Source organism: Hemibagrus wyckioides, linkage group LG15, assembly GCF_019097595.1.
Source record: "Hemibagrus wyckioides isolate EC202008001 linkage group LG15, SWU_Hwy_1.0, whole genome shotgun sequence".
NCBI classification, from domain to species: domain Eukaryota; kingdom Metazoa; phylum Chordata; class Actinopteri; order Siluriformes; family Bagridae; genus Hemibagrus; species Hemibagrus wyckioides.
Genome location: NC_080724.1, coordinates 18,009,943 through 18,023,993, shown reverse-complemented (window position 1 = coordinate 18,023,993; position 14,051 = coordinate 18,009,943). Strand labels below are relative to the sequence as shown.

Below are 14,051 nucleotides of genomic sequence, written 5' to 3'. Positions count from 1 at the left end.
CCTCTCTCATTAGCCTCCCCCTGGATACATATGTCCCTGTTGCCTAGAAACACTAACTTTAACCCTTTAAGACATGTATTAAAGCATATGGTAAAACTCACCATCACCATACAGGACAGCACTGTACTGGAGAACATTAACTGTGTATACGTACACTCTTGGTACTGTATTAGGTATCCGATCAGAATTCCATTTTCTTGAGAAGGTGGAGTCCAGTGGAGCGTGATCTCCGTCTCGGAGGGACTGGACAATATCAAAGATCTGGGAGGACCAGGAACTGGAAGAGGAAAGGGATTGACATCACATTAAACTAATCTGTGTCATCTCGTTATTGATTATTACCTTTCAGAAAGACTTGGTCATTGCATATCCTGTGTTTCGAATCTGTGTTTATAGCCAGAAAACTTCCTTTGTATTCAATTTTAAATCTCTGCTTCTCTCACCTCCCTCAGGAGTTTGGAAGGGCCGGGCTTCTGACACGTTTCCGTCTCCTTTGCTGTTGAAGACACTAACAGTGAGAGAATACGAGGAATATGGTCGCAGGCCTCCCAGATCCCTTTTCTGCTCATCAGGTCCTGTTCTCACTACAGCCTTATTCAGTGGCTCATCTTCCTCACTGCCGCACTTTTGGTGATGGTGTTTGCTGCATGAGCCGTAGTACGACAGATGGATCTTAAATGGAGAACGGTGACAAATTCACATCAGGCTGCTTGGTTGTTGTTGTTTTTTTTCAGTGCAAGAAAATGGTTCAAATCTACTGAGAACTTTAACATTCAAAACAGATTTTACAAATCTGTCAACAAATCTTGTGGTTTGCACATTTCCCACAGGACAGAATACAAATGCTTAGATCTATGAGTCTGGAAATTCAAGACCCTGATCTATCAAAGGGCGTGTGCTAAACCTTTATCTCTGTATTTTAGTCCAAGCTTTCAGACATCTGACTCAAGAGCCTTTTGGTGCATTACCTTGTATCCCAACAGATGTCCCCTCACAGACTCTCTCTTCACTGGGGCCCATGTTACCCTGATGGCAGTGCTGTTGAGTAGAATTATTCCTACATTCATGGGAGCCTCCAAGGGATCTGAAGAACACACACACAAACACAATTTTGCTCTTTTGGTCCTGTGGAGAATTTGAAGTACACACAATCAGAGAAAGCTAGAATAACCTCACAGACACCACTCAGAAGAATCTATCTGTATTGGTTATAGGTGCAGATTGCAATGGTGAAGGTGTTTCTATACCAAACAAATAATACAATTCCAAACATGCCAAGAAATTAGGGTTACCAGATGAACACTGTTGCTCAGCTCAGCCCCTTAACCTCTCATGGCATACACATTTTCCACTGAGTGTGGGTGGGGCCAGTTAGGGCGTAAAGGAAAGCTGGTCAATATTTTCATTTCAATTGCAATTTAACTGTCAACAGTCATTATCAGCAGACGGGTGACAAATATTACAAACTGCTCCTTTAGCTTTTGGGACAAAAAAAGATGTTAGAAATTATTGCATGTAATACTACATGGCAGGCCCAGGCAGGGGCATTTATCCAAATCTGGAATTTGGCAACAATCGTGTCATGATTAAACTAATGGGATAAAGCTTTAGCCAACTTATTAACAGGAAACTCACAATTTTCTCCAGAGTAGCCGATGGTAGATTTGGGTTCTGGGCCCGCTCCCAGCTCATTAACAGCTTGCACCTTAATGTCAAACGCACTGAAATCGCCCACATCCGTGACAACAAAAGGGGGTGATCTGGTAAAGTTAGAGTGCCAATATGGCCCACTGCCTAGAACCTTCCTCCACATCACGTTGTAGTGGAAATCCGGGCCATTAAAGTCCCTTCTATCCATCTCCTGTAAGAACACACTTGGGTATGAGTTCCAAACAAATATCACGCTGTATTATGATATCAAAACAAGATGCTCACTTGCCTGGTCAGCTCAGTACATTCTCCTACTTCTTACCTTCCATGTGATGACAAGAGTGTCTGAGTCAAGTGACTCGCTGCGCACTCCTTCAGGGTTACTGCTCGGTCCTGTCCCAAAATGACAACAGAACATTCTTACAATACCATAAAGCAGACTAATTCTGAAGTGTGTTAGCGAGAGTGTTTTCAGTACTCCTTACACAGAAGCATTTTTAAAACTCTCAAATTATCAACAAGCTAAAGGAATGTCTTCTTACGGGCTGCAGGAGTAGAGTATGGTGCTGAGGGCAGGCTGGGGTCACTCTTGCCAATCTTATTGATGGCGATGACCCGGAAGCGGTACGAGAGGAAGGGTTTCAGTGGGATTGTGGTGCGCCGAGTGTCTCCAGAGACCTGCATAATCTCCTCCCAGTCCTCCATGTCAGTGCCAGTCTCCTCAGCCTCCACCACATACTCTACACATATACACCAGCAGCAGTTAGTAAGACATAGATATAGGAAAAGAAGACAACATAGGCATAGACTTTACAGTTTAAACCCCTTTAATCCTACTTTCTTCATAAGCAGGCTAAATTTCATTTGATTTAGCTATAACTTTGTGGATGAGGCAACAATTTCCGATTAACTGCTAATTTGAAGTTTGAGTTTGAGAAAGAGCCACATATGGCCTGTGATATTCAGGTGTCCGCATTCTTTAGGCCATATAGTGTATGATTATGAACATCTGATAGGTCAGAAATTTAGTTTGAGCAGTCTCATGAAAAACGTCTCAAGACCATGAGCTCGTTTTTCACACCACAGCTCCATCATGCAACATTCTCAACAACATGACACTAACATGTATGGACACAATGTCTTCCAGCTTAACTGCATACATAATACATAATTCCATGCTTGCTTAATGGTGGTTCATTAATATTTACCCATTACAGCAAACTCTACATAATACAGAAGATTATTGTGAGCAGTTATGTTTATTACCAAGACATTACAAGTTTTAGGTCATTTTTGCAGAAGGGAATGCAGAGGAATATTAAAAAGGCTCATAGCTTATCATACAATGTTACTCATAAAAAAACATATGTAAAACATGCATTAATATTAAACAGTCTGAGAAAACCTGTCAGATGTTTTTGGGCTAAAAAAAATCTGGTTTCTCAGTTTATTTATTTATTTTTTTTTTCTTGCTGGGACTGGGTCAAAAATCAAAAACTAGCTAGGAGTGATTTCTTCACACAGTGAATATAATGTTTTGATCAGGTTGTTGGATAGCTACTTGAAACCAACAAGAGTCTAATCAATTCAGGTTGTGCTAGTTTTGATCAGACACTAGCTGTCAAAATGTCCTCAGTGGAGTCTGAATATTTAAATACACTCTTCTCCACACTTCTCACTTTTGGGGATAACCAGATATTATAGTTCTATCATTTTACATGTGATTTTTGTTTTCTGAAATATAACCAGTCAAAAGTTTGGACACACTTCTAATTCAATGTTTTTTGTTTAGGGATTTATTTTCTACATTCTAGAACAATACTGGAGATTTCAAAACTATGAAATAACACACATGGATTTATGTAATCCATATGTAATGACAACAAAAAACAGTCAGTTGTTATTTTAAGACACGGAGGTCAGGTGTTCTGGAATAGTTCTTGCAAGAATAGTATTGTCAAGTGCATTTGCAAAACCCATCAAGCACCATGATGAAACTGGCTCACATGAAGACCATCCCAGTAAAGCAAGACCAAAACTTACCTCTGCTGCAGATTACCCATTAACAGCACCTCAGATTAGAGCCGTTATTTACAGTAGGCTTTACAGTAGCAGACATATCTCAATATCAAACCTGTTCAAAGGACATTATTGTGTATTTCGGCCGCCTTCAGCATTGTTTTACAATATAGAAAGAAATAAAAGAAGGTGTGTCCAAACTTTTGACTGGTATTGTATATACTGTATATATAGTAGAAAACGTAAAGATTTCATCAAAGGAAGAGTTTTCCCAGTCTGCCGATGTTGGTTTCATTACTTTATTTCAGCTCCGGCTGCACAAACTTTTGCACTCAAATGTAATAAGAACTAAATGTGAGTAATTGCAAGCCTAGAGAAAATATTATTCAGAACTACTGGAAATTAGTAATAAAGAGAACAGTATACTGAATTATGGGCCATTCCCTGTCAAAGCCTGAACCTAATGCAAAGGGATCATGACACATGTTGCTTAATATCTATTATTAAAGTCAACATAGATTCTGTGCTACAGAAATCATCACTTATGTACCTAAAATAGGGCTTTTGTGGTTATCTCCAGGAACCCATAACAGCGTGACCGAGTGAGTTCCATGCTCTGTGATCTGCAGCATGGAAGGAGGGTCCGGTCGGTCTGAGAGCAAGATAGAATGAGTGAGGAAACACACACATAGACGGTAAACTTCTAACATCACATACACACCAGCTCAAATGTATGATAAAATGCAATTTATTTGTTCCATTGATTTGTTTTTTAAATGTCATACCAACAACTGTGAGACTGCCGCTAGCTTCAGCCATGTCCAAACTTGTTATGACTTCGCAACCATAAACACCTTCATCTTCATCCTGGACATCATTTATTATGAGCTCTGTCTCGTCAATTATGTACCTGAAACACAGTTATAGTAAGATAGAGCATCAGTAATGTCATCCAGTTGAATGAAAAAAAAAAACGAAATCAGCATTGAATAGTTCAGAAGTCGACAGGTCTAGGAATAAAAACATTATTATTCTAACAGATTCTGAAATCTTACTTGTCTATGTCAGAAGATTCGTCCAGCTTCTTCTTGGTTTTCCTCCACAGGATTTGAGGTGAGCCCAGTTTGCTGTCCATCTGGTACTGACAGGTGAAGGTGGCCATCTTCCCCTTTTGAACATACAGTTCCAGTGGTGGCTTCACGATCACTGTCCGATCTGATAAAGACACGGCTGTTACTCAGCGTAAATGAAGACAGCTCACACCGGCGCCTACTCTAACGACAGCGAAGATTGAAATAGTTGCAAATGTCTGATGAAAGATATAGTCAGTATCTGATATTAGCCCAGAAAGGGGAGTGTGTATCTTTAAAAAAAAGAAAGAAAGAAAGACAGTGAGAGGATGCAGTATGTTTTTATCCTGGTTACTCACTGAGGACTTCCAACTCGGCAGTGATGGCGAGTTTGTCTCCAACCACTGAGCAGGTGTATATGCCTGTGTCATTGTGGGATACATCACTAATCTCCAGAGTACCATTGCTTAGCTGATTCATCCTGGAGTTGGACATCACAGAGTCCCAGGTTTCACTCTCCCTGAGAACAGACAGACACACACACACACACACACACAGGTCACTCACTTATAACTGTACACTGTGCTCTTGCAAAAATTCATAATACTTCAAATATTTTTCTGCCACAACCTTTTGTAATTCTTGAGTTAGACTCTGCATGTAGTAAAGACACAGGTGTATACTTCTTACTGTAACTTAAATATGTTTTAATAATACTGCTGCTTTAATCTTAGCTTATAATTCTGTTTCTTTAATTAAATTTCTTTAATATTTCCCCTCGACACAAATTTGCAAATGACGCACTACTGCCTCATCAGAGAAAACACCAATGATGACCAGAAGTACTGTATATTTTTGAAAATACTTTCATTTATTATTATTATTTGAGACTGTCAATCTTTCCACCATCTATACATGGAAACTATTTATTTATTATAAATTTATTTATTTATTATTTATGTTTTAGGAAATATATAGTTTTCTGATGGCATACAAAGCTGGCTAGATGTTGGGATAACAAATTACATTAATGCTTGAGCTAACTAGCTGACCGGTACCAAAAAAAGACAAGTATTTGACACTGCACATTAGGATCATCAGCGGCAGCCTTAGCTATTTCAACTTTTTGACATTCCCCATGATAATATCTGAAAAATCTAAAAAATATCTGACATTACCACAGCACCATTCTCTAAAAACAGCACATGATTAAGCACATTAGCGCTATGACTGGCTCTCACCATGTGACTTTCGGCCGAGGTGAACCAAAGGTCATGCACTGCAACCTGGCTGTCTTTCCCTCTGTCGCTCTGTACAGCAACGAGTCCTCCGTCAGGATCTGGGGAGGAAGCACTGAAACAACAACACATGATTATGAAAAACAAACAAACAACAGGCTTAATATAATGTTTTAATGCAAAAATTCAAAGTGTGCTCACCAATGACGACGACGTGGATGTTGATAAGGATAGTGCCGTGTTTGTTAGAGGCCCTGCACTGGTACACTGCAGTGTCACTGAGCTTCACCTCACGCAGTCTGAGAACTCCCCCATTCACAGTACGCCGTGGATCTGGGTGAATTTCTACATGATGCATACAATATCAGTGCAGTTCCTTTCACTTTAAACCAGCCTTAAAATATGTGAATATCTAGAAATACTTTAAACAGTGAGCATGATAGAATTTTACCCTAAATATATTCACCCTGCCTGAGATTTGCGCATTTGGATTTACAATGCTGCCAGAAGGCTACAAATCTATTTGGGAGCATTGTCACTTTGTCTGAAAGCATTGTAGAGAATATCCAGTGCACTTATGAAATCCCACAATACACTGCTTGGGATTAGTGTCCAAACAACGCTCCCTAGAGGATAACCAAAATGCATAACTTTGTACTTTGTAGAGAATATGGCACTATTATCACACACTTTCTATTCCCCAGAATGGTTTTTTGCTATTACCCTCCATTTGCTCTAAACCCGACTTCCACTTATCAACCCTAGTGGATTGCTATCTTAATTAGTCTCATAATTCCAGTGCCAGGAGAAAAAAAGAAGCATATTTCAGACATCAAACATGTTTTAGTCAGTTGAAGTAAAAATGGTGCATATTTCCACTTCGGACTAAACCATTATCACTTTGGGGAATACACGGTGCAGTTACCTGAGAGAAGACGTCCGTTGATACTCCAGGTGATCTGTGGAGAAGGGATCCCATCTGCCTGACAGTCCAACATGACCGTCTCTCCTGGGGCATACAGTTCGCCCCTGGGTTCCTTAATCCAGTACGGAGCAGCTAGAGGAACACAAACACACAGAATGTGCACATGTAAATACACAGCACAGAACATTTCACCTGAATGCTAGTCTTGCGTCTGATTTCCCTCTTGGTGAACAATTAGGTACATGCTGCCTTCAAGAAAAGCTAAACTTCTGTGAGCAAAAATCTGCAAAGCCACTAAAAAGAAAATGTTTGCATTATTAATATAAGCGCATGGGTGCACTTGTTAGAAATACTAATGCCATGGGTTGGTCCACTTCTCCTATAACCTTGAATATTTTAAACAGAACATTTTACATAGAAAATCAAACACAGTATTAGTATATTAGATATAAATGAAACATTCCTTTGTAATTTTACTCCTCAGACTGGATGGAATGCTATCAGGACAAATTTTACTAACCAAGATGCATTTTGTTTCTTTGTACAATTCTCCAGTGTTCTCCAATTAGTTGCTGTAAGTATAACAAGCCAACCTAAACAATTCTCTGCCCAATTATTATCCAGTTTAAAGTGCTGGTAATGAAAACCTGGTGATGAAACCTGTACCTAGGTTTCTTCAGTTCAACAATGACTAAAATAGACTTTATCTGTCTTTATTTATATCATTAGAGAGATCTAAATAAAGTCCAATCATCACAAAGTTGATCACAACCAGCGAACTGGCTATGTCCCAAACTGCCTACTATTGTTGTCTAGAGTATAGAGTTAATTTTAGTGCGACTGCTCTTCTAGTACTTCTTACTCAAACAACAGCATTGAAGAGAGAAAAAAGAAACAGAAAGCGAATGATTTATGTCGTGTTCCATGACAAGAAATAATGAGTCTGCATTTTCTGTTTGTTTGCAACAGCAGCAAGTTACAAAGGCGCGATTTAATAGGAGACCTGCGTGTACTAATGTGCAAAATGCTCCTCCCTTTATTGAGGTTATTAGTGAGCTAGTGAATATTCATAAGCTTTAGGTAGTAAATTTCATGAATATTTATGACTAGTGAACAGTCTCACAGTATCAGACAATGAAACATTATATACTGTATAGGCCTAATGTTCAGAGATGTGTTTCCCTGAAAATGATAACATTTTGTTGCACATGTGAATCAGTGGGTTAGTAGCTCTAACAGATGGTCAGTTTAAAGCCAGACAGAGCCATACCTTCCACAGAGACGGTATAAGTGTGTGTGATGGTGCCCTGAGAGTTGTTGGCTGTGCACTGGTACTCCCCATCATCTCGCTCTGAGATGTTGGTGAAACGCAGCAGCCGGTCGAAGTTCTCTCTGGAGGTACGAGACTCGGAAAGAACTCCGTCTTTCCTCACCCACTGGACGGAGGGGGTGGGGCTGAGGAGATGAGAAAGGGTGTGGTCATTATGAATTAAGCACTTTTTTATTATGAAAGATGCTCATAATAACACACAAACACACTCACAGGCCCTGGACAATGCACTCCAGTTCCAGTGTTTGGCCCCTCAGGACCAGATAGGAGCTGTGTGTGCCGGTTGGTCTCATCATCTGCGGCCGTCTGTTTCGCAGCATGTTAGCTACAGGCAAAGGAAAAGTGACAAAAAAAAATGGGCATATGTAAAATGTCAGACAAAAACAACAGTATCACATGCTGTGCAGAACACAGTGAGAGTTATATGAGAGCCTAGAAATGTCAGACGGTCCCACAAGATGAAGTTGCATCAGATGCATCTTCATCCTACAGTGTCAAATTTACACCCAGAGATGTGTTCACTCTTCCCTTCCCTCCTTCCCTCCTGCCCAGCTGTCTGAAGTTCTGCTAGAAAGGCAGGCTATTATAAATAAGCACTTTATCCCAAGAACATTAAACATGAGGCAGGAATACAAGTCCATTTCTGGATGATTTTTACAGCAGGCAAGCTCTAACTGCAATTACAATCATCCTGAATAACTGCTTTATCCTGGATTCAGATCCTATCCTGGAAATACTGTCCATGAAGTGGGAATACTGTCAGGTTGGAGAGGTTGCAAGTGCAGGTAGGCAATTTATTGGAAACAGCTATGAGCAGTTTTATAAGAAGAGGCGAAATAATCCAAAACCCTAGGCAGTAGTCAGATGAGATACAAACAGGATTTCAAAGACGAGGCAAAAACAAAGAAAGGTAGGCTCAGTAACAGAAGAGCACTAATGGGAAGTGGTAAGGTATTGGACTACTTGAATTCGAAAAGATGGAGGATTCATGACAGATGCCCATCCATCTTGTGGCACCATGCACTAGTGATTATAATCAGTGAACAAAGTATGTAGTATGGTTTTAGGAGGTTGGAAGAAATCAGAGAATCTGGAGGCAAATCATGTGGACATGGAGAGAACATGCTTTAAGACAGTCATTTGTTAACACAGCGCTAAGGGGACTGTTTTTCCTACAAAATGTAAACGATTGTTTTAAAATGATTAAGCAATTTTATCTCATCTCCACAGCTCCATACTAATTACATCAAAGACTAGAGGATTGGTATTGCATCCAGAAACCTTTCTACACACTAATCTAGTTTTAAATCAGAAAAAGCTCCCTATTGTCTAAATGAACGAAGAATATAATGAGAACAAAATGATGCAAATCAATATATAGATACTGAAATCCCACTGTGAGAGTCAACTGCACATTAGTCTACAAGCTGTTCAATCAATTTAAATGATTAAATCAATTAAACATCCATGATGGTTCCTGGTGTTTATAATGTATCATTAATATATTATTCTCAGATTGATTTTAATAAATGAAACAGATATTAATTCATTTCTCTTTTTTTCCCTCAATTTAGCAGATGTATGAATCCAGTTCTAGCTACAAAAAACAATATCTTTTATGTGGATAGAAAAATTGCTATAACTTGCACAGCAGTAATCCACAGTCTGGCTTATAATGAAAACTAAAATTCATTCTTTAATCTTCAGTAATTTCATCCTCAGGCTCAGTGTGGATCCAGATTTTATCCCAGGAACACTAAACACAAGACCAGAAAACAACCTGGATTAAATACTACAGTATGTTATCCATCTGGACCCATGGAGGACACCTGAAACTTCATTCAGCTAGACAACAGAACTCAGGATCGAACTCCCGAGTCTGGAGCTGTAAAGCAGCAACAATACTAAAGCTAACACTATAAATATATAACACTATAAAAACATTTAGCTATAACAAGAGCAAGCTGCAAGGCTCCACTTACACGAAGTGACCTTCAGACTAATTGGTTCTTTGACTATGATGATGCGGGCTCCCAGAAACTGCACGTTGCAGGTGTAATCACTTCTGCTGTCTTCAAATTTCACATGAGAGAAGTAGAGGTTTCCATCACGGCCCTGAGTCACACGCTCACTCTGCTGGATGTGCCGAAGCCCTGCAGCAGAACAGCAAGAAACAGGGATGTAGTTTTGATGATGTGTTGGTGTTGAATGTTGTTCCACTTACACACTCTCACTCTCTCTCTCACTCACTCACTCAATCTCTCCCTCACTCTCTCACTCATTCACTCTCTCACTCACTCACTCTTTTTCACTCACTCATTCACTCACTCACTCATTCACTCATTCACTCACTCACTCATTCACTCACTCACTCTTATTCACTCACTCACTCTTATTCACTCACTCATTCACTCATTCACTCTCTCACTCACTCACTCTTATACACTCACTCATTCACTCATTCACTCTTATTCACTCACTCACTCTTATTCACTCACTCATTCACTCATTCACTCTCTCACTCACTCACTCTTATACACTCACTCATTCACTCACTCACTCACTCACTCACTCATTCACTCACTCACTCTTATTCACTCACTCACTCTTATTCACTCACTCATTCACTCATTCACTCTCTCACTCACTCACTCTTATTCACTCACTCATTCACTCACTCACTCACTCACTCTTATTCACTCACTCACTCACTCTTATTCACTCACTCATTCACTCACTCACTCATTCACTCACTCACTCTTATTCACTCACTCACTCTTATTCACTCACTCATTCACTCATTCACTCTCTCACTCACTCACTCTTATTCACTCACTCATTCACTCATTCACTCACTCACTCACTCACTCTTATTCACTCACTCACTCACTCACTCACTCAATCTCTCCCTCACTCACTCACTCAATCTCTCCCTCACTCTCTCACTCATTCACTCTCTCACTCACTCACTCTTATTCACTCACTCATTCACTCACTCACTCACTCACTCAATCTCTCCCTCACTCTCTCACTCATTCACTCACTCACTCACTCACTCACTCTTATTTTCTCACTCACTCACTCTTATTTTCTCACCCACTCACTCACTCACTCTTATTCTCTCACTCACTCTTATTCACTCACACACACACTCACTCACTCACTCTTATTTTCTCACTCACTCTTATTTTCTCACTCACTCACTCACTCTCCTGTGCGATAAGACACACAGGCTCACTCACTCTTATTCTCTCACTCACTCACTCACTCACTCACTCACTCACTCTTATTCTCTCACTCACTCACTCACTCACTCACTCACTCACTCACTCACTCACTCTTATTCTCTCACTCACTCACTCACTCACTCCTATTTTCTCACTCACTCACTCACTCTTATTCACTCACTCACTCTTATTCACTCACTCATTCACTCACTCACTCATTCACTCACTCTTATTCACTCACTCACTCTTATTCACTCACTCATTCACTCATTCACTCTCTCACTCACTCACTCTTATTCACTCACTCATTCACTCACTCACTCTTATTTTCTCACTCACTCACTCACTCACTCACTCACTCACTCACTCTTATTTTCTCACTCACTCACTCACTCACTCACTCTTATTTTCTCACTCACTCACTCACTCCTATTTTCTCACTCACTCACTCACTCACTCACTCACTCTTATTTTCTCACTCACTCACTCACTCACTCTTATTTTCTCACTCACTCACTCACTCACTCTTATTTTCTCACTCACTCACTCACTCTCCTGTGCGATAAGACACACAGGCTCACTCACTCTTATTCTCTCACTCACTCACTCACTCACTCTTATTTTCTCACTCACTCACTCACTCTTATTTTCTCACTCACTCACTCACTCTTATTTTCTCACTCACTCACTCACTCACTCACTCACTCTTATTTTCTCACTCACTCACTCACTCTTATTTTCTCACTCACTCACTCACTCACTCACTCTTATTTTCTCACTCACTCACTCACTCTTATTTTCTCACTCACTCACTCACTCACTCACTCTTATTTTCTCACTCACTCACTCACTCACTCTTATTTTCTCACTCACTCACTCACTCACTCACTCACTCACTCTCCTGTGCGATAAGACACACAGGCTCACTCACTCTTATTCTCTCACTCACTCACTCACTCTTATTTTCTCACTCACTCACTCCTATTTTCTCACTCACTCACTCACTCACTCTTATTTTCTCACTCACTCACTCACTCTTATTTTCTCACTCACTCACTCACTCACTCCTATTTTCTCACTCACTCACTCACTCACTCACTCTTATTTTCTCACTCACTCACTCACTCACTCTTATTTTCTCACTCACTCACTCACTCACTCCTATTTTCTCACTCACTCACTCTTATTTTCTCACTCACTCACTCACTCTTATTTTCTCACTCACTCACTCACTCACTCTTATTTTCTCACTCACTCACTCCTATTTTCTCACTCACTCACTCACTCACTCTTATTTTCTCACTCACTCACTCACTCACTCTTATTTTCTCACTCACTCACTCACTCACTCTTATTTTCTCACTCACTCACTCACTCACTCCTATTTTCTCACTCACTCACTCACTCACTCACTCTTATTTTCTCACTCACTCACTCACTCACTCCTATTTTCTCACTCACTCACTCACTCACTCCTATTTTCTCACTCACTCACTCACTCACTCTTATTTTCTCACTCACTCACTCACTCACTCACTCTTATTTTCTCACTCACTCACTCACTCACTCTTATTTTCTCACTCACTCACTCACTCACTCACTCACTCTTATTTTCTCACTCACTCACTCACTCACTCACTCTTATTTTCTCACTCACTCACTCACTCTCCTGTGCGATAAGACACACAGGCTCACTCACTCTTATTCTCTCACTCACTCACTCACTCACTCTTATTCTCTCACTCACTCACTCACTCACTCTTATTTTCTCACTCACTCACTCACTCTTATTTTCTCACTCACTCACTCACTCTTATTTTCTCACTCACTCACTCACTCACTCACTCACTCACTCACTCACTCACTCACTCTCCTGTGCGATAAGACACACAGGCTCACTCACTCTTATTCTCTCACTCACTCACTCACTCTTATTTTCTCACTCACTCACTCACTCACTCTCCTGTGTGATCAGACACACAGGCTCACTCACTCTTATTCTCTCACTCACTCACTCACTCTTATTTTCTCACTCACTCACTCACTCACTCACTCACTCACTCACTCTTATTTTCTCACTCACTCACTCACTCACTCACTCTCCTGTGTGATCAGACACACAGGCTCACTCACTCTTATCCATCCAATGGATCAAAGGAGTCGCAGAGCTTTGCGGAGGGTTGCAGTGTAAGACAAAAGGACTTCCTTCTTCTACCGTCTTCTCCTCCTTCTTCTCCCGCTGTAGTGTAGGAGTAACTTAAAAAGGAGAGAACAAACATTTAGAGTGAAGGATCGGAAGAAAGCAATCCAAAAGTGATCTCCTTAGAGGGAATCCATTCTTGTTTGTCTTTTAAAACAATTTGAATGATTTCTGCTGTTTTTAATTATTCTAGTTCTTCTCATGTTGTTTCTTTATTATTATTATTATTATTATTATTATTATTATTATTATTATTATTATTATTATTTGTTGCACTCATATCAATGCATTTTTTTTATTAATATTATAACTGTATGTAGGTATCACTGTGAATTATTAACTGTTATACATATAAAACCTTATTACTATATTTTAATATTTCTATAATAATA

At 39.9% G+C, this 14,051-nt stretch overlaps 1 protein-coding gene across 4 annotated transcripts in view; it reads right to left on the bottom strand.

Annotated features, from left to right (window-relative positions):
* l1cama (L1 cell adhesion molecule, paralog a) overlaps window positions 1–14,051 on the bottom strand; it is a 54,695-nt gene that overhangs the window by 8,755 nt on the left and 31,889 nt on the right. For all 4 annotated transcript variants that reach the window (XM_058409698.1, XM_058409701.1, XM_058409700.1 and 1 more), the window contains 17 exons: window positions 13,593–13,715; window positions 10,215–10,385; window positions 8,446–8,557; window positions 8,173–8,357; window positions 6,903–7,034; window positions 6,179–6,322; window positions 5,981–6,092; window positions 5,099–5,259; window positions 4,725–4,884; window positions 4,455–4,579; window positions 4,220–4,321; window positions 2,193–2,390; window positions 1,973–2,043; window positions 1,636–1,861; window positions 969–1,084; window positions 444–672; window positions 155–277 (listed from right to left, as the gene is read on the bottom strand). In XM_058409698.1, coding sequence (XP_058265681.1) covers window positions 155–277; window positions 444–672; window positions 969–1,084; window positions 1,636–1,861; window positions 1,973–2,043; window positions 2,193–2,390; window positions 4,220–4,321; window positions 4,455–4,579; window positions 4,725–4,884; window positions 5,099–5,259; window positions 5,981–6,092; window positions 6,179–6,322; window positions 6,903–7,034; window positions 8,173–8,357; window positions 8,446–8,557; window positions 10,215–10,385; window positions 13,593–13,715 — 2,490 coding nt within the window. The remainder of the gene's footprint in view (window positions 1–154; window positions 278–443; window positions 673–968; window positions 1,085–1,635; window positions 1,862–1,972; window positions 2,044–2,192; window positions 2,391–4,219; window positions 4,322–4,454; window positions 4,580–4,724; window positions 4,885–5,098; window positions 5,260–5,980; window positions 6,093–6,178; window positions 6,323–6,902; window positions 7,035–8,172; window positions 8,358–8,445; window positions 8,558–10,214; window positions 10,386–13,592; window positions 13,716–14,051) is intronic.